We start from the raw sequence: 21,523 nt of genomic DNA on the forward strand, positions 1-21,523 counted from the left end.
CACCGCTAAGGTTAATGATCTGTAACAGTGTGGATATTGGCCGTTTAACCAGTGATGGTCTGGCCTTGTGCGCTGTGGTGATGTCATAATTCCCTCTAATGTCCGTGCTAACACTTTATTTTTACACTGAGAGCTGCAGTGGACAGCTTCACTTCCTGGCGAGCTGTGAGAGACAATGTTTTTGAAGTCTGGCGTCATTTAAGTGCATCCAATCAGCTCATATCTGCCAACCAAGATCACCATATGATTCTTTATTCTATACCTCACACAGCCACACAGTACAGCACTAACCCAGGCTTCTTACACAGTAAGAATAGTTTGGATCATTATGAGCACGTTCCCTTCAACTCCATGGGTGTGAACTGCAGATTGATGGTTTATGTTAATACTTTCTTGCCTCACTTACAGCGTGGTCGTGATCTACTGATGAAATTGTGCTCTATACTAGTGCACTGGTGTCCTCTACCATCACGCAAAAGGACAAAGATAAATCTCCCTTGCTGTAGGATTGCAGAGCCGTCCACTCTACTGAGCATGTCCACCACTCATGCACTATATTATACATTTCCATCACCATATGTCATATGCCTTTCCACTTTTTCTCAAATATCAGCATAAGAAGAAGAAAAAGAAATGGTGGCTGGTGGTTTTTACTATGGCATTGGTGTGTCAAATGGTGCATTTCTACCTACTCAGGTTCTCAAAGCGCTTCACACTACTTCACATTTACCACTTTTGCACACACACATTCACACCACAACCACTGGGAGCAACTTGGGGTTAGGTGTCTTGCCCTAGAACACAGCCCCCTGCAGCCAGGGCGGGGGATCAAACCACTGACCTTCCGGTTAGTGGACAACCACTCTATACCACCTGGGCCTTTCAAAGCCATGATCTGGCATGATCTATCTATAGAGAACGCACACTTATTATCAGTCTGAACAAAAGTGTACATTTGTTATTAAAACTTTATCTTTCAGCTGCTGGACTCCAAAGCTGGAAAAACAGGGTGTGCTCTTACACCACCCATGCGGGTTTTTAAATGCTGCCTGTAGCACCTAAAACTTGTTCTATATCCCTCTTGTATCCCTTTCGCCCACACTGCTGAGTCAGGTAATGCAGCAACACTTGAAGTCATTTCTTTCTGCTTCTCTTCATTCCTCGTTCCTGGCCTCTCATTCTTCACCTCTCCTCCACAGGAACACTTGAAGCCACTTTTCTCTTTGGACAGTTGCACAATCAGGCCCTGAACCAGCACAGAGACAATCACACAATAACTCCCTGTGTTTCTATCTCTTTCAGCCAGTCAGCCAGTGTGTGTTCACATTAGAGCTGTTCTTCTTTTTCTTCCCTGCTCCAGATACACACCACTCCACCATTCTGCCCCATTAACCAACCAGTGATTGTTTCTGCAATGAATGACCGAGCAAGGCTCCACAATATAAGTGAATTATCACTGGAGAGAACCAATAATAGTGGATTTCTGCTTCCATGACATTATAAAACTATTGGGAGCAAAGCCTGATGAACTGAAGAAAATTTTAGGCATCAAGTAAGACGAATTATAATGTTAGAAAACTAAATTAAAAACAACAAAATGTGTGAATAAAGCAAACCTGCCCAGCCTTTGTGGGTGGAGGCACTAACAATAACAGTTATTAGCAGCAGTTAAGAGTAAGTGCATCTTCAATGCATCTAAAAAAAAAGTGTGAGACTGCAGCTTATTAGAAATTTGTATATTTTACAGGAAATAACATAAAAACCTCTGGGCAATGCAGAGAGACTGAGCATAAATATGAAAATCAATATTCTGTCTGAGACTGTTGCAGAGGTGTTGTAGAGTTTAAATGACTGTGCTGAGCTGTGATTATGAACAAGTTTAGGCTAAGGATGAAGAATGTAGGATGAATCTCAAGCACTTACATCCAGAAAGCCTTTTCATATTTAATTTAAACTATATATATGATATAGATGGTAGTGACAGAAAAATAAAATGTGGCGAAAAAGAAGTAGAGATAGAAAAAGACTGAAAGAGGACCGTCAGCAGGGAGGAAAGCACCAACCTGTCAAAACATGACAGAGCAGCACTGATCCAAGCTAATGAGCGCACCACAACCAAAGTCAAGGGACTGTGAATTATGCAACACAGGCTTACAATTGTGCAACAATGGCACTGAAACGATATGAGCCGACTTGTCAGGAGATTATCTTGATCGTGAAATAACTGTTCCGTTTACAGCAGGCCTGAGGCGGCTTACAAAGTTGCAATAATATGAACAAGTACATTAGTAATACTAGCAAGAACATTAAAAATAAAAAATCTTCTCTTCAATGTGTCATGATGGATAAAAGATTGACTTCAATTCACTTGTATTTCTGCAAAACAATCCCAGTCTGCAGTGAGTTTTTTTCTCTGCCAGGCTTACAGCTGCTGTGGGACATCACACTAGCAGTGTAACCATAGCAACACACATGACACCGGCAATGTAGCCATAGTAACTGCACCGAGCAGCCAGACGAGCATCAGCGGGAGGTGCCAGCTACTCATTTTCCACGTCTCCACTTCCACATCACAACAAGAAGCAGCAGCACAGTGATGATGTCACTGAGAGTCAATTCCAAACCAGGAAGAGGACATAAACATAACGGTAGCACAAGTGGTAAAGCAGGAGAGAGAGGAAAAAAGGAAGGATCTCAGGACAGAAAATAGACACACACACTCACACACACTGCTGTTGTAACCTGACCTCTGTGTGTGTTTTAATGACCTGCTGTGGTTTCATATTGCTTCTAAAGCCAGCAGAGATACAAAGATAATACTGTACTGTGTAAGATTATACTGTACATCATATCTGTCATGTGCTTCAGCACCGCATTCCCCAGCCATCAGTCACACAGTAAGACAGGTCTGTGGCTGAAAATCACTGTAAATACATTCTTTTCTTGACCATTAAAGCTTATTATTGACCCTTACTTCAGTGCTTCCTAGACACACTGACAGCTGGAATGCTGCGCAATGCATCCTGGTACATGTAGGCATTGCAACAGGTGCTGTGTGCGCAGGACAACTCTGCTTTTAGTGTCAAAAGAGCAGCACAGAAAAATACTTTTTATTTGGAGACACAATGATCGTTAATGACGTCGTCAGTGTTTGGCCTCCAGCTATGATGATGAAAAGACCTGATGCCAGCAATAATATTTCATATTTATAATACGTTTTGAGGTTTATACTTTCAAAACACTACACAGGAAAACATTAGGATTCTGTACGCCGCTCCTTTATGTCTACAGCTTAATACCTTTCACCTGTGTAGTTGGAGACACCGGTACTGCAAGAGAATACCAATGAACAACCACCTCCAGCAGCTTTACTAACACCTCAACACATCATAATCCTCACAGAATTTATGACTGACATGAAAAGCCAGAGAAACTTTTCAAAACAAAACAAAAAATAAACAGTAAATACGACAAAAATAGGAAGAGATAATGTTGACGTTCTGTTCCCACAGATAAGCCAGAGGAAAGAAGCGTAACCTTTTTACTTAGCAAGCTGTGAAGCCATTAAATTTAAAGGCACTCTTTCCTTTTAAAAAATTTAAATTCCTTTATTGATTTGACTCTGGGCAGACTGTGCTGCCTCCAGCTGGTTTATCTACTTTATGGTGAGAAAGCAGCAGTGAAACCTCAGACAGGCTGAAGCTGCTGTAGTCTGTGGAGCACATTAACACCTGTAGTGTTTTATTCATGTGACACTACAGCAGAAACAAATCAAACAAAGAGGTAATGTGAAAAAAGACAGTTCCAGATAGCAGTCGCTCCGTTGTATTTTAAGTTGAAATGTTCTGGCTGTAAATAAATGTAGAGAATCTTAGTCTTGATAAATTAATGCTGTTTAATGGTCTGCAACAGGCTTAAAGGCTGCAGTTCCGCCAATGGCCACTTGAGGCTGTCAACAAAAGTGTTGGTCCTCACAGACCCTCATGTTAAAATGCACCATGTCTGTGTTTTTGTAACCAGGTATGTAGCATCATGTGTTTACAGGTCAAATCTGCTCTTTATAGATCATTTATTAAAACATTTTTAATCAAAAGCACAAAACCACAACAGAGGTCCATCAGTAACTGCTCTCAGACAGCAGAGACGGGGTACAGCCCGAGCCAATTACCAGATATCAGGATGTATAATTCATAAGATGAAAGCTGCTCAGTATCACAGTGTGATGCAACACACACACATAGCATACCTTTATAAAAATAAAAACAAAAACAAAACACACAAACTCAAAGGAAACCAGACATAAATAAACTCTTAGTGGTTCTATTTTATCAATGCATCATCACATTTTACACAGACAGCAGGATGTGCAGCACACAATAAACCTGCACTGTGTGTGTGTGTGTGCGTGTGTGTGTGTGTGTGTGTGTGTGTGTGTGTGTGTGTGTGTGTGTGTGTGTGTGTGTGTGTGCATGATCTACAGACACAATGGTTCCCCACAGAGACAGAAGGGGACTCTTTTCAGCAAACCCCAATTTACCCCACAGGTGAGATAATCTGCACTCCAGTCAGCAGCTTAACAGCTGCAAACCTAGTAAAGGGTGAGACAGAGAAAGAGAGAGAGGGAGAGAGAGCATCCCTCCTCCACTCCTCCTCATCCATCTACTCTTTTTACCCTCTCCAGTGTGCGCTTTGTTGCCGTCCACCAATAACTCCACACTAAGGTGTCTGTCACTTCATCCTTTTCAGGCAATATGTGTAAATATTTTTATCTCTACTTCTAAATCCCATTCTTAACTAATGCACGTAAAATATCTAGGGATGCGCCATATTGGATTTTGTCGCTGAAATAGGAAAATTATATAGAAACTACAACACATTAGGTTAGTAGCTGTTTAAGATTTGAACACAAAACTGACTGAAAAAACTAATTTAATATAACAATGTGTCAGTGTGCCTTTTGTAGATATCTTACAACACTGCCTGACAGTGTCTGAACTATTATATTTGACATTTTCTGACATTTGTGCAGCTGCTGCTTTCGTCCTTGCAGACATTTTCTGGTAATGCCTAGCCTCTCAAATGAAGCTTTCCGAGGTCCAAGGTGAGCATTTAATGTGTCTTTTACAGCAGCCAATCAGAACTCTGATCACAGCTTTTCGTTTTTACTTTGCACAACAATCAGTTTAATTATATAAACTTGAAGTTCTCTTCTAGAGGTTGACGTCAATATTAAGCACATCTTTTGGTCATGTCTGCCTCAAAAAAGACAAGATGCTATTCGCAGTGTCCCTGAAGGTGTGTGTGCATTCATCCTTTCTTCCTCCTTTCTGCCCTCCGGTCCTCTGTTTTTTCACCCTTCCCTTGTGTGTTTACAGTGTTATTGCTCCCCAGCCATCTTCATCACTGACACGGCCCAGTCAGCCCTCTGCCAGTCAGTGTGCGTGGGGTATATCTCAGACAGACTCATGTTACACCCGCTGATGCATGAAATTACCTCTGCACCCCCTCCGGGCCCTTAAAAGATGCTCCACTCTTAAAAATTTAACACAAATATTGGCGATGTGTATAGCCGGAACAAGTGGTGGAGGAAAACACGGTGCTAATCATCTGTTTGGAAAAGCTATGTTTGTTGTGTTGAGATTGTTGAACAGTGAATTGCACATTGATTTCATGAAAAGATGAGAGGCTGCCTGTGGATGTTTTGCTAAGCTAATGCTAACGTAGTCATGATGCTAAACATTTGCTGAGAAATGTTTCTTATGATCTAACATCACAGAAGCTGTGGACAATATGTGAGAAACACCTCAGGCAAGCCACTGCAACACAACAAAGCATCTATTTTAACCACTGAACAATAATCACATTACTATTATCTGTTTAACAATCCTGACTATTATTAAAGGATACAATGTAAAGTAGGTGTGCAGCATCCAGCTGTGTCTGTGTGAACTGTTTGATGTAAAGAGAGTAGCAGTGATAGATTATTCTGTGCTCTAACCTTGTACTGTTCTTTCGCTCTCATATTGTGTGTGTGTGTGTGTGTGTGTGTGTGCGTGTGTTCCCAGAAGACTCTCTGCTCTCCTATATTACAGGATATATATATATGTGTGTGTGTGTGTGTGTGTGTGTGTGTGTGTGTGTGTGTGTGTGTGTGTGACTTCTGTCTGTCCCACTGCACCACAGAAGCTCTCATCAACCCAGAAACCCTTCTGGTAAGATTCCCCTTGTCATCTCCCTCCCCTCTTTCTATTCAGTTTGTTCTTTTATGTTTTGTGTTGTTTTTCTCTTGTGTATTTAGTCACTTCCAGTTTCCAAACTCCCATCCTCACCCTTTTCTGCCCATCTTTTACTTTTTGTTTTCCCTCTCTTCTATTCCCTTTACCTCGACTTCCATTGCTTTTTTTCTGTCACTAAAAAATTATACTACACTAATCCGTGCAGCTCTCTGACCCACTCTACCAGGTTCTCTCTCTTACTCAATCACATTCCCTTAACTTCCCTTTCCTTCCTCTGACCGTCTTCACACACATCTCTGTTTTTTTTCTTCTGTGGCTGATTTCCTCCTCAGTTCTTCTAAGACCATCTTGGCTCTAATCAATCACCGTGACCCAGATAAAGCTAAGTTTAAACCCGGATCCCTTTGATGTTCTGACCCATTTTAACAGCACTCCGTGTCCCTGCAGACAAAACACCATTTCATTGTGTCCCATTGGCCAGAGATTGGAGTGTCACGATCAGTGATTATCAGGGTGAAGGGTGAGGTAAAGGTGTTAATACCCCCCCCCCCCCAGAGTTCTGCTGAAGGTTTAAAGGGTTAACTTTTGAGGAGACTTTTCATGAATTCTGAATCCAGCTCTCTCTGCTCAGTATAACTTTTAAAGTCATAAATTGCACACTACAAAGTCTGCATCTTGCCCCACATCCCTCAACCTGCAGTGAACAATAGGCAGCACTTCCTGAAAGTCAGGAATAACAGGGAACGGTTTCCTTCAGCAGTAAATGGAGAATTACAGCGAGGGAGAGGGAGAAGGGCATTTAAAAGCACGCGGCAGGGAGGAAGTGGTCCTGTGGGAATGGGAAAAAAACAGTTGTGGCCTAAATTCCCCCTGCGCTGTTCCCTTCTTTTACATGGGAAGCACTGCATTGTGGGATAATTATTAGTAAAACGTAATTATTATAATTATTATTATAATTTGATCATTTCATCAAAATAAAATTATTTAAAATTGCAAAATTATAACAAAAAATAATTATATAATGTAAATAAATATTTTAAATATACAAGATAAATATTAATATATTAAAGAATAGAAATATATAATATTCAAGTCAATCTTCTATATGTGTATAAACCCAAGCATACAGTGACCTTATCCAATTCTAAATGACTACATCCACACACACTCACAAAGGAAAGAAGAAAAAAAAAAACCTTTGGAATGACCTTCAAGGGAAATATGGGATTTAAAGACATGCAGAGCAGGTGGAGAGAGAAATGTACAGAAAATCTACCGAAGACGCAGAACAATCAGAGAAAGAAAGAGGAGGAAATAAACAATGGAGAAGAGAGAAAGAATCTGAATGACAGGCTGCATTCTTCTCTTCACCCTCCAGTCACTGAGGATTTTCTTTCCAATTAGGGTGGTTATCTCCTCCTCTGCCAGCTCTCCTACCAAGACCCCACATGGTACATTCTCCCTCTTCTATTTTCTCCTCCTTCTTCCAGTCATTTAGTCCATAATTTCATTCTTTCTTACAGTCTCCTCCTAATTTCTTTCTTTTCTTTTTCTCAGTGGAGTGATTCTGCCAGCCAACCACGTTGCCTTGTATCCCTCTATTTCACCTCCCTCCTCCTCCTCCTCCTCCTCTTCCTCCTTCTTTCAACCTGCAGTACTCTGTTACTCCTTTGTGTTCAGTCACCTTGGGGCAGTGTGGTTTTTTTTTTGTTGGTCAAATTCTACAGCCCGAGAACAAAGAACCATCAGGATTTAAGCTAGAAGCACAGTGCCAATGTGAAATAAATGTCCTCATGAAAACGATGGCGTCCTTGTCTGCAGAAATTAAAACACAGATTTTTAAAATCCTTTCCCTAACCATCTATAGCCAACTTTATCACATCTGACCTTGCCTCACCTCCTCCAAAGGTCAAACAGCTGGAATGGATTGATGCTTGGAGGGAGGGAGAGGGAAAGGTGAAGGGAGGGGAAAGGAAGGCTTTGGTATGAAGGAAGAAGACAGGGAGGACAGGCTGGAGGAGGAGGAGGAGGAGGAGGAGGAGATGGACAGAAGGGGAGATTTTAAAAAAAGAGAGGATGAGACAGAAAAAGAAACCCCAGCATCAGCATTCCCCTGTGTCTCTATGCAAACAGCAGGAGAGAATGGAGGAAGCGAGAGAAAAGAAGGGAAGGTGATAATAGATGGAGGGAGAAAAGGGGGAGGATATGACAGAGAAGATTAAGAGGAACGAAAACATCTTTCTTCTTCCTGTTCAACCTGTGTGTGTGTGTGTGTCTTTATGTGTTTTGGTCCTTCACAGCAGGGAGATCATGGAGAAAAATATGAGACAATAACATTGCCAGGCACAGCATGACATGTTGAGAACCCACACATCACATGTCGACATAGCGACCTAAAGGCATCATCAGACGATACACATACGGGATTTGTTCTAATTGAGATTATCGGTTTGGTTTTTGCAGCTCGGTCATTAAAGACTGCACGGTTTGCTGAAACTAATCCTTCTCCAGGTCTCAGTGTTGCATTGATGGCCTGCAGCAGCCTGGTGAAAGGTCCACAGTTCCACTGCTCTGCTTCTCAAAGAACATCAATACCAACGCAGACTGCTGGCTGCAGCCAGCACACGATCAATAATGCACGAGCCTTCTTTACACCTGCGAGAAGAAGCCTTGTTGTCTTTGTAGCCGGACCCCTCTCTCTCTCTCTCTCTCTCTCTCTCTCTCTAAAAGTCAGATCCCCTCCCTTCCTTAGTTTTTTTTTAGTTTTAGTTTTTTTAGTTGCTGTTTGCACGGCATGGTGAGACATTCCTGCGTGGACGAGCACGCTCCCAAACACAGATGTCTGGATCATATCAGCTATGTGAGGAACTCCACTCACTGAAGGCTTCGCATAACTCTGCACAGCAGACCAAACACGGATTACGAAACCATGTTAGCCAGTCACTGAGCTCCACTCAGCACAACCAGCTCCCCCAGTCAGTCAACACACTGGCATGCCAGCTGGAAACTAACATTTACTTTTCACACAGTGAGACTTTAATGTGTCTAGATAGATAGATAGATCTATAGTTCACAAGCGCTGATTTAATTAACAACAGCAAGACAAGCCTCAAATATTTCACACATGACATGTTGCAGCATTAGCTCACCTGGTGCGGGCAGCTGAGCCTTTTCACATAAAGCAAGGCTGCACCTCAGCTCGGTTTTGACCCTTAACTCTTTCTACCCTACAGCCGCCATTTTGGGGGGCTTTTGCATGCACCCAACAATAAAACCCACATGGAGGAGGAACACCAGCCAGCTGCAAGATCTACCTACAACAACAACCCGTGATGGGGTGCCACGTCACAGACACATTTTTAGGAAATAGAAAAGGAGCAAGACGAAACCAAATAAAGAAACGTGACAATGACAGACAGCTTGGTGCTGACCCATGGGGCCGATCTATTCCTTTCACTTCTATGTTTGCACACTAGCAGCACAAGCAGCATGCCAGTAAATGTGACTCACAACAAACACACAGAGCAAAAACATGAAAGGAACCAAAGCGTCAGCTGTTTGGAGGTATTTCATGCTTGGTAGCTAATTGCAATATCGGCAAAGGAAATGGTATCGGATCTATATCAGGTATTGGCCAATACACAAAGAAAATGATGGATTAGTGCATCCATACTTTTTAGGATCCTTGGAAGCTTTCCTTTATTTACTTGTGCTTTGTCTGCTTACTTCACCTTTTCATCATCAAAGCAGCTGCCTTTGTGATCTAAACTTTAGAGAACAGGGTGATGACAGACATCAAAAGTCCCTCCCAGCCATCCACGAACAGCAAACCGGCAATTCTATCGAGGGAACACAGAGTCAAGCCAGACCAGAGCAGACAGACCCCCGATCCGCTGCCAGCAACCCAGCCAACCATCCAACCCTGACCTGGTCCGCAGCCAAGGGGCCCTTGATCATCAGACCATCAGACACAATAAGCAGAAGCAGGAGAAGGATGGTACATGCTGGGAAGATGGATCCTTATCTTTTCTGCTGCTCAATCCTATTAGCTCAGGTCAGGGGTCAAACGTCTCTCTGAGCAAATCTGGATGTTTGTTTACCTTCACTCGAGCTGGCCTTGACATCACTTTCTATTCCTGCTTTTCATTGCAGTCTTTTATTGGCTATACTTGCTATAAAATAAAGGAGTGCCCGCAGAGTGCCAGAAATGAAGTCTGTGTAAGCAGAGGACTGTCCTGAGGCTTCAACACTGAGCACACACTGTTTACTTTAAGGGGGGGAACTCGCTTAACAAGGATCCACCTGACCCTCAATGTTTAACTGAAGTTTCTCATCAGGTTAAGTTGATAACACACACTTTGGATATTTTTTTTATCTTACCTTGTCGATCTCCTGCTGCAGGACCTGTTTTGCGACCTCCAGGTCCTGCAGTCGGACCCTCAGCTCCTCGTTCTCCTGCTCCAGGCGGCTTCTCTTTTTCTCCACGCTGTCCAGCTGACTGTGAAGACGGATGGACACGTCCTTTGCCACCTAAAAGAGAAGAGATAAAAAAAAAACAATAACACGTCTGCCAGTGTAAACACTGCCATTTTCATGCTAGTTATTTTAGTTGAGTGTGAATGGCGTATCAGCAGCATCTTTCTGAATGTTAACCTTAGTGAGGATTAGAAGTCAGTTTTTAAACTAAGTTTAAAAAAAAAGATAATTAACATCAGTTTGGGAGGTACACATCTTTTATACATGATCATACACTTATGAAAGTCTAATTTTTTTTTACCCCTGAAGGGCAGCTATTCATTAAAAATTCTCAGTCAAACTAAAGTCAAGTGCTGTCTCAGATCACTGCATTATACAGTGTGCGATGTTAGGGTCCAAAGTTGCTTAGACCAGATGGTGTGTTTTACTTTCCTGTAACAGGTTAAAGGTGTGAGAGCTCACATTAATCTACCATATTCATTCAAGGTGGATGTCCAAACATGGAAACAATACATACACACCACAATAATGAGCCAACAAGAGAACAAAAGCTTTTTTAAAAATTATTTTTTATTATTAAATGATTTTTATTATTAAAAAAATACAAATTGATGACTTCTTTCTCAGTAAATGCAGTGTACATAATTATAGCATGGGTACTACTTTTAATATGTGTAATTATATGTATGTAAGTGTCATGTGCATGTGTGCGTTTTCAATGCTAGCTGTGTTTGATTCACATTTGTGCCATTCGTGTTCCACAGCCACATCTCTCTGGAGCACAGTTTGTAATTGTGTGCGGACACACTGTGCGCGTCTTTACGTATGAATAGTGTTTGTATGTCTGCGTCTTTGTGTGTATGTTTGAACCGGTGCCAGTGTGCAGCTGAGTGCCACAATGCTCCTCTGTTAAGTGCCCACTCTCTGCCTAACCAATCGTTCCACCACGCTCCAATTCATGTTCTTAATGTGTGTGTGTAGACTGTGTGTTTCCACTTCCCTCTTGTCATTTGTTCCTGATAGTTCTACTTGTACTCTGTCGCTTTCATTGTGCATTTATGTCATTTGTTCTATTGCATTTTCTTCCTCATTTCATCCATCCTATCATCCTCTGATTGCACAATCGCGTACAATAGAATGTAACTTTGCCTTTAGCCCGATAACACACAGACATGCTAAGTGGGTTGATTTCCTTTAACCGATCAACCTGTCACCTGCGGATACGCATGAAACCTCATTTTAAGTCGACGTTGATACGTTGCCATGGCAACATACTTGTTTTCTCATGGTTGGGAGAGAGGAGGGGGGAAGTAAAATCAAACTATAAAGTCTGTAAAATAACAGCTTTAGTGTGTGATGTTGAACTGAATGACTGAATGGTAAATATGTAGCTAAAATATATACACTACTTTAAACTGAATGTCTCTCCCATTTAAGTACACAGTGCACTTCAACAGCAGCATGAATAGCATATCCTTGCATATATATTGTCCTCTTCAGTGCCCCTTTGTGAGCCTTTGACTGCTGATAAATGCACTTTTGTTCTATTATGTTAAAGGGAAACGTGAAAGAATTCAACACCATTGAAGCTGTGGAAACCCAGTTATAGGATGTAATTAGAATTCAGTCAGGGTGCTGCTGTGCTGTGTGAGAAGTGTGTGTGTGTACATGTGTGTGTTTATAATGTACATATGTTGGAGTGCGACGCATACTGAATCAGGAGAAAGAAAAGTAACTGTTCTTTATATGAACAATTTACACACAAACACACACATGCAGAAACACACACACTTCTCACACAAGGCAAACAGACATTTCATTCTACAAATGGCAGTTATTCGTCAAAATAAGGACCTCTTTTTTTCCTTGCAGACTGCTGTGTGTTTCATTGCACTCAACAACTGGAGTTTTGTTTCTCCTCTTATCCTCCTGGTGAATACACACACACACACACACACAACTGGCTGCATGTAAAACCTCTCTGATAAAATCTACAGGGAGGAACGTTGTTGAAGAGATGACAGCCATGGAAACTCTCTCTCTCTCTTTCCCGCTCTCCCTCTGTGTGTGTTTACACTTATACACACACACACACACACATCAAATCTCACTCAGGTTTTGGGCAATTAATATAGTGATCACATATTCAAAGACAACATAAGTCATATATACAAAAAAACTACACAACTTCTCTGTTATCGTTTAAGAATCATGGTCATTTATAATAATCACTGAATATTTTACATGTGAACCAAACCACCAGCCACACTCTGTCCTTTACATTTGCTACATCTTAAACCATTTCCTCCTACTACACACTCATTGTTTGGGAACAGTTTTTTGTGCTTCAGGCAAAACCTGCAATGTTCTCAGCTTTCTGCATAATCAAGTGTGTAAACTCCATCTATGACAGATGTACCTTACACAGTACAGTACACTGACAGTTAAATGTCTGCATGGGGAAACTCCGGTCTTATCTCAGAGAAATGGTACCTCCTGAAACATGTATATGACTTCCTCTTTGCCTTTACCTGATTCAAAAGCTGGCCTAGCAGTGCTTTATATATTGAAATATTGCCTAATATGTGGCTGAAAGCACCACAATATTGTATTTTCCTAAAGCTACCAATAACACTAACATTGTTATTCTTTAAAATTGCTCCTTTCATTTTGCTTGTGGGAGTATTTTAGCTTTGTGTAGTGCTTTAGTCATTCATTCTGTTGGCAAGTAAAATGAGAATCATATCATTTCTACTATGGTTTTTATTCAGTTGATCAGTGTGGCTTCATGTGAGGGTGCGATGACCAAGTAAAACTAAAAAAAAGAATGCATATACAGCATAGCCAGCCTTGACACATGCTTACAAACTGCAGCTCTCTATAGGATTTTGGCCGTTAGCTGAGCACATCAGTTTATCACCGAGGAGAGACTTGCAGAACCAGTTTGTAGCTGCACAGAGAGATAAGGACTGTTTTGAAATCTTTCACAGACACAGTGATGGTGGTTGCTAAAATGCTGACACATAAAATGACATTTTTGGCAGTCCACTTAACTTCTGGTTAATCCAAATATGGGCAAATATGGCTGCCTTACAAGCAGAGGTTGCACCCTTTATTGTGCATAACTTTATACCTAACTTCATGAAAAGGAATATATGCACAGAACCCATCAAACGTTCTGAAGTTCAAGCATTTTAATATGAATGTCTATTAGCACTGACAAGTTGGAGTCATCTCAGGCTGCTCAAGGAAATGCAGTTGCAGAGGTTAGTTATATAAATATAACTATAATTATTTTTTAATTAACTTCAATTTCAACAAGTACTGACTATTTCCAGTCTGAACTACTGGAAAACATCAGCAGCTAAAGACACAGTTTTGTTACCGATTATACACTGTTATACAGAGGCTTGGATGAATAAGAATATATTGCCTCATACAGAGCCTCCTATTGCATCAAGGCATCACTGTTGTTTCTATGTGAGTGCTGTCATCCCTTACAGACCAACCACAAACTGAGATATACACACACATATATATCAAAACATCAGCATTTATCAGCATATACTTCCATCACACCGCAGGGCTAAAAGATGAGAACGTGTTAAGGCAGAAGCCTAGTTGTTGATGCTGTTGACCTCACTCACATTTTGGCCTCTCAATACCCACTTAGAGGAGGTTACATCACAAGTAGTCTATATATAAATCCATTATGTGTGAAAGAGAGAGAGACAGACAGCTGTTCCAGTATACAGGCTGCGATCCATTTATCTTTGGAGACAAGGAGGGATGGAGGGTGATGGAATGTGATCAATTCCCACAATTCCTGGCATGTCATTTGGCAGTCGGAAAAAGTGTGATCTCACCTCCAATATCACTCGCCAACATTTAAACCAACTATGAATTCATCTTTCTATTCAGTAGAGTACCGGTAGATACACTGTGTGTTATTACAGCAGTAGTAGCAGTCATAGCTTAGCATTGAGGGTGACAGTACGGAGCAACTAAAGCAACACTCTGTGCCAATTTAGTGTTTATGGGTTGATTGTGATCCCAGCATTACAAATTGCTGGGACATCATCGTTGTTGCTGGGTTTTGCATGTTAGATCACAATTCTCTTCTTGATTAGGTTTAATCGCAGATCATGGGTTAGGCTCCTTGTTGCCAAGGTACTCCTGCCATGAAATCTGCTGTGGCACGTCTGGTGGGACCACATGCATTGACTTGGACAGGCTGTGATTAACCGTGGTGGCCATGGCACAGTCAGATTGTGACACACACACACATGCCCTGTTGGACGATGGTTTTACAGGTGTCTATTTATTTCACTAAAGCTCTTCTATTAAAGTCTACGGGACACCATGTTCAAGGTTAAAACTGACAGCAAAGAGCAATCCTTCAGCTTCTTTAGAAACAGAATCTTACATGTAAATGCTCTATTGTGTATCAATGTATTATGATCCTGTTCTGAAGCTAAAACACAGGGGGTAACTTTCGTGTTCCGAAGTGCTGTCAAGTACAACAAAAAAACCCTGAGAAATAATTAATACAAGAGTCATGCTATGGTTCTACTCAATAATTACACAGTGTAGGTTCCCTATAGCATTAACATGACACACAAACTAAAAACCCACAGTTCCTGCTGTCAGCAGCGAGGATATAAAGTGTAACACTCACATGCAAACACTACTTCCTACAGAGTGTATGACACATGGTCCAACAGTGGGGGTTGGGATGTGAGTGTGTGTGTGAGTGTGTGAGTGTGTGTGTGTTTGTAAGAGGGGGATGCATAAGGAACATTTAAATGGAGCTCATCCAGGACATCTAAATTCAGTTTTCTCTCTCCCTCTCACATACACACACACACTCACACACCACATATGGAGATGAGGCTGGGAGCTGGCCCTGTTCAGATTAATGTACCGGATACTGCTGCTTGCCGCCTCTAATCTGATGTGTGTGTGTGTGTGTGTGTGTACAGCCTATACTAGAAACTTATGTGTTAGGTCCATACAGGAAGTGTGGAGTAGTTAGAAAGAAAGACAGAAGGATGTACACTGTACATTGGACATACAATGGTCTGCGTCAAATCATTGTCTATTACTGCATATACAGTATGTCAACACTACTACAGTACAGACTGTACACAGATGCCACACGCAGCATAAATATTATACATAGCAACATACTGCTGTCTTGGTTTATGGTAACTGCTGCAGAGGCAGAGGCTCTCCTTATTTGGACATCCAGAATGGAGAGCTCACATCCACTGTTTTAGGCTCAGTGCTAAGCTATGCTAAACACCCCCTCTCATTATAGAAGGCACAGGGATGAAACCTGCTAAGACAGCAAACAGCGTGCATTGTTCTGCACTTCCAACAGAACAATGCATTTTGTTAAATGCACCAATATTTTAATTTAAATTCTTTCTCCACACACATGAGATAAGAAAAATATATATTTGAGTTGATTCAGGTTTTCTTTGAGCAAAAACTGAGTTGAAAGAGATCTGATGTGGTCAAACCCCCTAGATGCATATGCAGAGGTGAAGTACCGCTGTGTTGACATCATGAGAATCCTAACAACTATTTCCTCTGAAGATGTGTGTGTGTGCGTGTGTGTCCGTGTGTGTCCAGATGTCTGTAGCCTGTGGGAATGAGAGCAGTGTGTGAGTAGGGCAGGATATGATGTCAGAAAAATCTCATAGAGGTTCTGGTGGTTGAGGACACACACACACACACACACACACACACACTCAGTCACATGCAAGCAGACACAAAGAAGATGTGTCAATGACACAAACAGGAGCATGTGATTTGTAAGATGTGTATTTATCACAAAATATTCATGTGACAAATGCATTTATGACAGCAGCATATAAAAACTAATTTAGCACTTAGCTGGGGGGGGGGGGGTTGTTCATTTTAAAGATCTCATGATTTTACCATCAAACATTACATTTTGCAACTCCAGTCTTGTCCCAAGGGAGTTGCAGTGAAGATACACAGAGAAACACAGAGAGGCAAAATAAGGATAGCAACAGTGTGTGTGCGTGCTGATTTGTTTGCATTTGCATGTGAGTGACTCATCACATTTGGAACCTTAAGATCGTCAGGAGTTAAGCCAATTACTTTTGCAAAGCAGCTCAGCAAGTCAAGGTCAAGTCCAACCATGACTGTGTTCAACACCAGCACATTAGCGTGAGTAAGTACCCTGCGTTAAGGACATAAAACTCTACTCAGAATATATATACATACACATATGTAGTCATATGCATGAATGCATCCTATAAACAACACTATAGTTTTTTCTTCATAAACATATAAAATAGGAATGCACTCATCCAAATTTTAGGTATCAGTCAATACTGATCTGATACCATTTCCTTAGCAGAGGCTGTGAGTAGCTGTTAAACCTGCTGCAAGTGTGCAATACCACCATACAGCTGACTGTTAGGCTCGCCCCATGCTGTTGCTCTATGTGTTGCATGGATTGCAAACACAGAATCATAAAATTGAAGTCCCTGATGGATCAGTATCATTTTCTGATTTCCAAACAAGCTATTTAGTCAATACTGGGCTCAACATTGGAGTTGGAAACCTGAATTTGTGAGTTCATGAATCTCATGATCATCCAGGTAAATTCCAATAAACCAGGCTTCACCTGTTTGAGCATGCAGCATGTGGTTATATGATACTGACCCTGCATTAAAAAAAAGCTTACAGTAAGTCATGGACAAAGGGATGTTACGCTGAGTAAACAGTTTTACTGTCTTTGTCTGTCATTAAAGTGATTTTCCAGTGGAGTCATGGGCGTAGGAGTGAGTGTCTGTTTTTATAAAGCTAATGATGAACCTACCAGAATAAACACAGTGACTGTGAGAGTTGAGGAGAAGCTTAGAAAAGGCTCAACACACACACACGTATCAGCATGGTGTAATTTGACCTGCTGTCTGAGTCCCTGCCAGCAAGAAGCCACAATCAGCCATGTGTTGTGAGCTAGACATCAGGTTTCTTTCCCTGCGGTGTGTGTATTTTTTTTCAGTTTCCTGTGTTACATCTCTGCTAATGTGGTTCACAGATGCAGTGTACTGTCTTTCACTTTTCTTTAACTTCAGCGATGACACCCGCTCCTTATTCCTACTTTCCCTCCGTTGGTTCTGTTCCTGTCTTCGTTTTATCTCAGCTTCTGATTGGCTGATTTGAATTTTTAAAACATACTGACCAGCCCCCCACCCCCGTCCCCAACCCCCTTTTCCCCTTCTGAGTCTCAACACACGCCCCATCACAGACACAGGATGTACTCTCATCCTTTTTCCCCTCACTCCTTCCTTCCTTCCAAAACAACAAGATGGTGGTGACAGCAGCTGAGAGACAGACAGCAGCAGCGGGCGGAAAGTCTCACCCTCACACACACACTTTCTCTCCGTTAGAGGGTATAAAGGCCTCATTGTGTCCTCCTTCACATGGAAAACATTGGAGGAAGACTGTGAATTTGACAGAGTAACCACAGCCCAGGGTCAGCGTGAACTCAAGCTTTACCCAGAGTGTTTGTGTACAACAGCGATGTAATCGAGAATTCCTGAAGTGACTGTGTGTGTGTGTAATGTCAAGGATGCTTGATTGTGTATGTGTGTATGTATATTGTATCTGTGTTAGGCTGTCTTAATAAGGTGTGTAATGTGATTAAGTTAGTGTGACAATCGGTCCACATATGTTTTAAACAAGAAAATTAACCAATGCCTGACCACACAACAGTCTCATGACTTTAACAGTGTGAAGAAAATGGGTCATAAGGGACATCCTCCCAATGCTGAGACATAACACAGCACGCCTTCTGTTTTTTAATTAAGGTCTGGACATGTCCACACCAATGAGGCTGACTTCTTCATGCTTGCTGATAAGAGCAAAGAACTTGTTGAACTCTTGTGCATTTTTGTCAGGTGTTATGTTATGTTATTGTTTAACCCTTAGAACCAGAGAGATCGTCTTACATATCACTTTGCATGAATGCACACAAAATAACATGTTTTTCCTCCACAATAATTCCCATGTTGTGGTCAAACAAATGATCATTTCCATTATACTGTACTGCATGTGTACATGTACAAACGCACTACACAAGTACAGTGTTGTGCTTACTTATTATCAGTAGTGTAAATGCTGTACAGATATTTAGCGTCTATCCAGTTGAATATCTGTTTTCTTATTCACTGAATGTCATATTTTGTCCATTTCCTGAGTCATAGAGCATCCCATGATGATGTTTCTAATGTGTTTTTGATTCCAGACAATCTCTTCTACAAAACGATTTCAACAAATATCTACTGTTAGAGACATAACACTGCCATAAGATGATTTTTGTTGATGATGATGTTACATCTGGCTAGCCTTGACCATGCTAAAAACTAAGGTACAGGAGTCATTGTGGTGAGAGGATGGCTTACAGGAAAATATTTAATGTTACCACGTTGTTTGTGGCCAACAGGGCATAATGCTGATTCAGTTGCATTTTGAACCCAGACTACAAAATAATATTATTTATATTATTTTATGTTGTATATTTATTTTTTCATTCATTTTTGTACTTTATTATTATTTCAACAAAATGCCAGAGTTATTAAATAATGCATAGATATGCTACTACCGGAGGGTAAATGTAAATATTTATAAGTTAGGCCATGAGAGTTATGAGATTGACCTGGTGTGTATTGACAATAAACATCATTAACTCATTCGTTTGTATTGACCATCTTGAACCTTGTTTTGAAGCTTCGCAGCTGTTGACTCCTCAACACTCTTCATGCCCTGCTCCGCCACTCTTACTCAAGCGTAATCGTGAGACATAATAATCTTTTTTTCTTTTTTCCTTTACCACCTGCTACCGCTCGAGGCCAAAATCAATCCTGCTGGTTGTCACAGACTCTCTACCTGCAGCAGCACCCCTCCAGCAGGTGGCGCCCTAGGCACCTATGCCAAGAGCTGGCTCTGGCACAGCATGTACGGCTAACACTTAAAAGGACCGAGATAATTGCCTCAAAATGAGTGAAATTAAACTGAAATTGGCCTAGGGCACAAAGGACTAAATGACACATAAAAGCAGCTTAATTACTGCGACTGGAAATAGCAAATGCTAAGCTAAGCTCAACTGGGAAAGAACCATTTGTGTGGGTTGAACTGGAGAATGTAGCTGCGTAACACGCCATTTTGTATACTTCAGACTATGCACATAAACATCAATTTACACACACACACATTCCACTCCCAACCTGCTGTCAGAACACTTACTTTTACATCTTGCTCCAGTGTTCGTATCAATTCTCCATCCACTTGCCCTGTTTGGGCCACTCGCAGAGAGCGCCGCTCTGCCTTCCTCAGCCGGTACTGCAGGATGCGGCAGGTCTTGTTTGCCTTTAGGAGGAGACGCAGCGTGAGCGGATGATGTTTGCAAAACAATCAGAGAAAATGACAGAGCAGCAGACCGAGTAAATCCTTCACACGCACCTGCTCCAGCTGTTGTCGCAGCTCCTGCAGCTGGTAAACGTCCTCCTCCATGTACATGTCCCTCATCTCCAGCATCTCTGACCTCAACTCCTCCATCTCATCCTGGATTAAGTGGAAGATAGAGAGTTTATATGTGCACTGATGGCATAAAATGATATGAAAATGATCATCGGAAACAATTCATTCAAATACGCCTTGTTGTAATCACCATCCAATCTCAGCATCATTAGTTATCATTATCATCATTATGTCCTAACAATGGACTGCTGTGTAAGATTCAAAATAGGTCAGGAGAGCTGCACACAGTAATATGATATGACATTGTATTGCTTTTTCCTTTTTTGTCTTCCTCCACAGGGAGGTCAAAGGTCAGGTATTAGTTTTACCTGAGAGAGGGAGTCTAAAGATACAGAACATTCCTGGTCTGTGGCTAAAAACAATCATCCAGTACACATGATTAATTTACATTTGTATACCTCTCTTCCAGACATATAGAGATGAATTATTCATTTCAACCTGACAGCATGAATTGCATCACCCATCTGAATCATATTGAAGGGTGCAGTTCTTGAATTAAACCACACCCAGCTGCAAAAAAAAAGAAAAAAAGAAGAAGGAAATACTCTGGCTCACATCTTCATTGCCTTTATGGGACAGCAATTGGTGTGTCACCGGATAGTGTGTTTCCAGCACTGTGTAACGAGAGTGTGTGTTGCCAGAAATCTCAGCAAGTGTGTAAGCAAAAGGGGGACGTAGTAGCAGTAGTAGTAGTAGTCTTATTATAATTTACTACAGTACAAAATGTGGGTCAGCTTCTGCAGAGCTCCAGCAACAACAAGCTCTAGGGATGTGTGTTTGTGAGTGGAATATGAGAGCGAGACAGCGAGCAGGGTGTGTGCGCCCGTGTCTCTATACCTACAGAATAAATGGTATTAGTGCGGATCAGGAGGTGAGGTGTTGTGGGATTAAGATGCAATGTGAGTGCATCTTGTTAAAGAGATTTGTTGATGGAGCTAAAATACGCTGCAGCATTGACCACTGCTACATATATGGGACAGAGAGGGGAGGAGGAAGACAGAGGATTGAGATTCAACATGGAAGGAAAGGGAAGAGAGGAAAAGGCACAAAAACAAAGACTGAAAACGGGAGAAGAGGAAAGGACGGAGCATGAAAAACAAAACAAAAAAAACACAGACGGGAAGGCAGAAAAAACACGACTGCATGGTGTGAGAAAGTGAGGACAAGGAACTAGGGAATCACAAGTTAATGTGGCGAGAGACCGTGTGAGAGAGAGAGAGGTGGTCCAC

General features: G+C 41.5%; 1 protein-coding gene across 2 annotated transcripts in view; it reads right to left on the bottom strand.

Annotated features, from left to right (window-relative positions):
• The window catches only part of mtcl2 (microtubule crosslinking factor 2), a 55,841-nt gene that overhangs the window by 31,174 nt on the left and 3,144 nt on the right, over nt 1-21,523 (bottom strand). For both annotated transcript variants that reach the window (XM_028409361.1, XM_028409360.1), the window contains exons 2-4: nt 20,217-20,318; nt 20,001-20,123; nt 10,617-10,766 (exon numbers count right to left, since the gene is read on the bottom strand). In XM_028409361.1, the coding sequence (XP_028265162.1) occupies nt 10,617-10,766; nt 20,001-20,123; nt 20,217-20,318 (375 nt within the window). The remainder of the gene's footprint in view (nt 1-10,616; nt 10,767-20,000; nt 20,124-20,216; nt 20,319-21,523) is intronic.

The sequence above is a fragment of the Parambassis ranga genome, chromosome 7, assembly GCF_900634625.1.
Source record: "Parambassis ranga chromosome 7, fParRan2.1, whole genome shotgun sequence".
NCBI lineage: Eukaryota > Metazoa > Chordata > Actinopteri > Ambassidae > Parambassis > Parambassis ranga.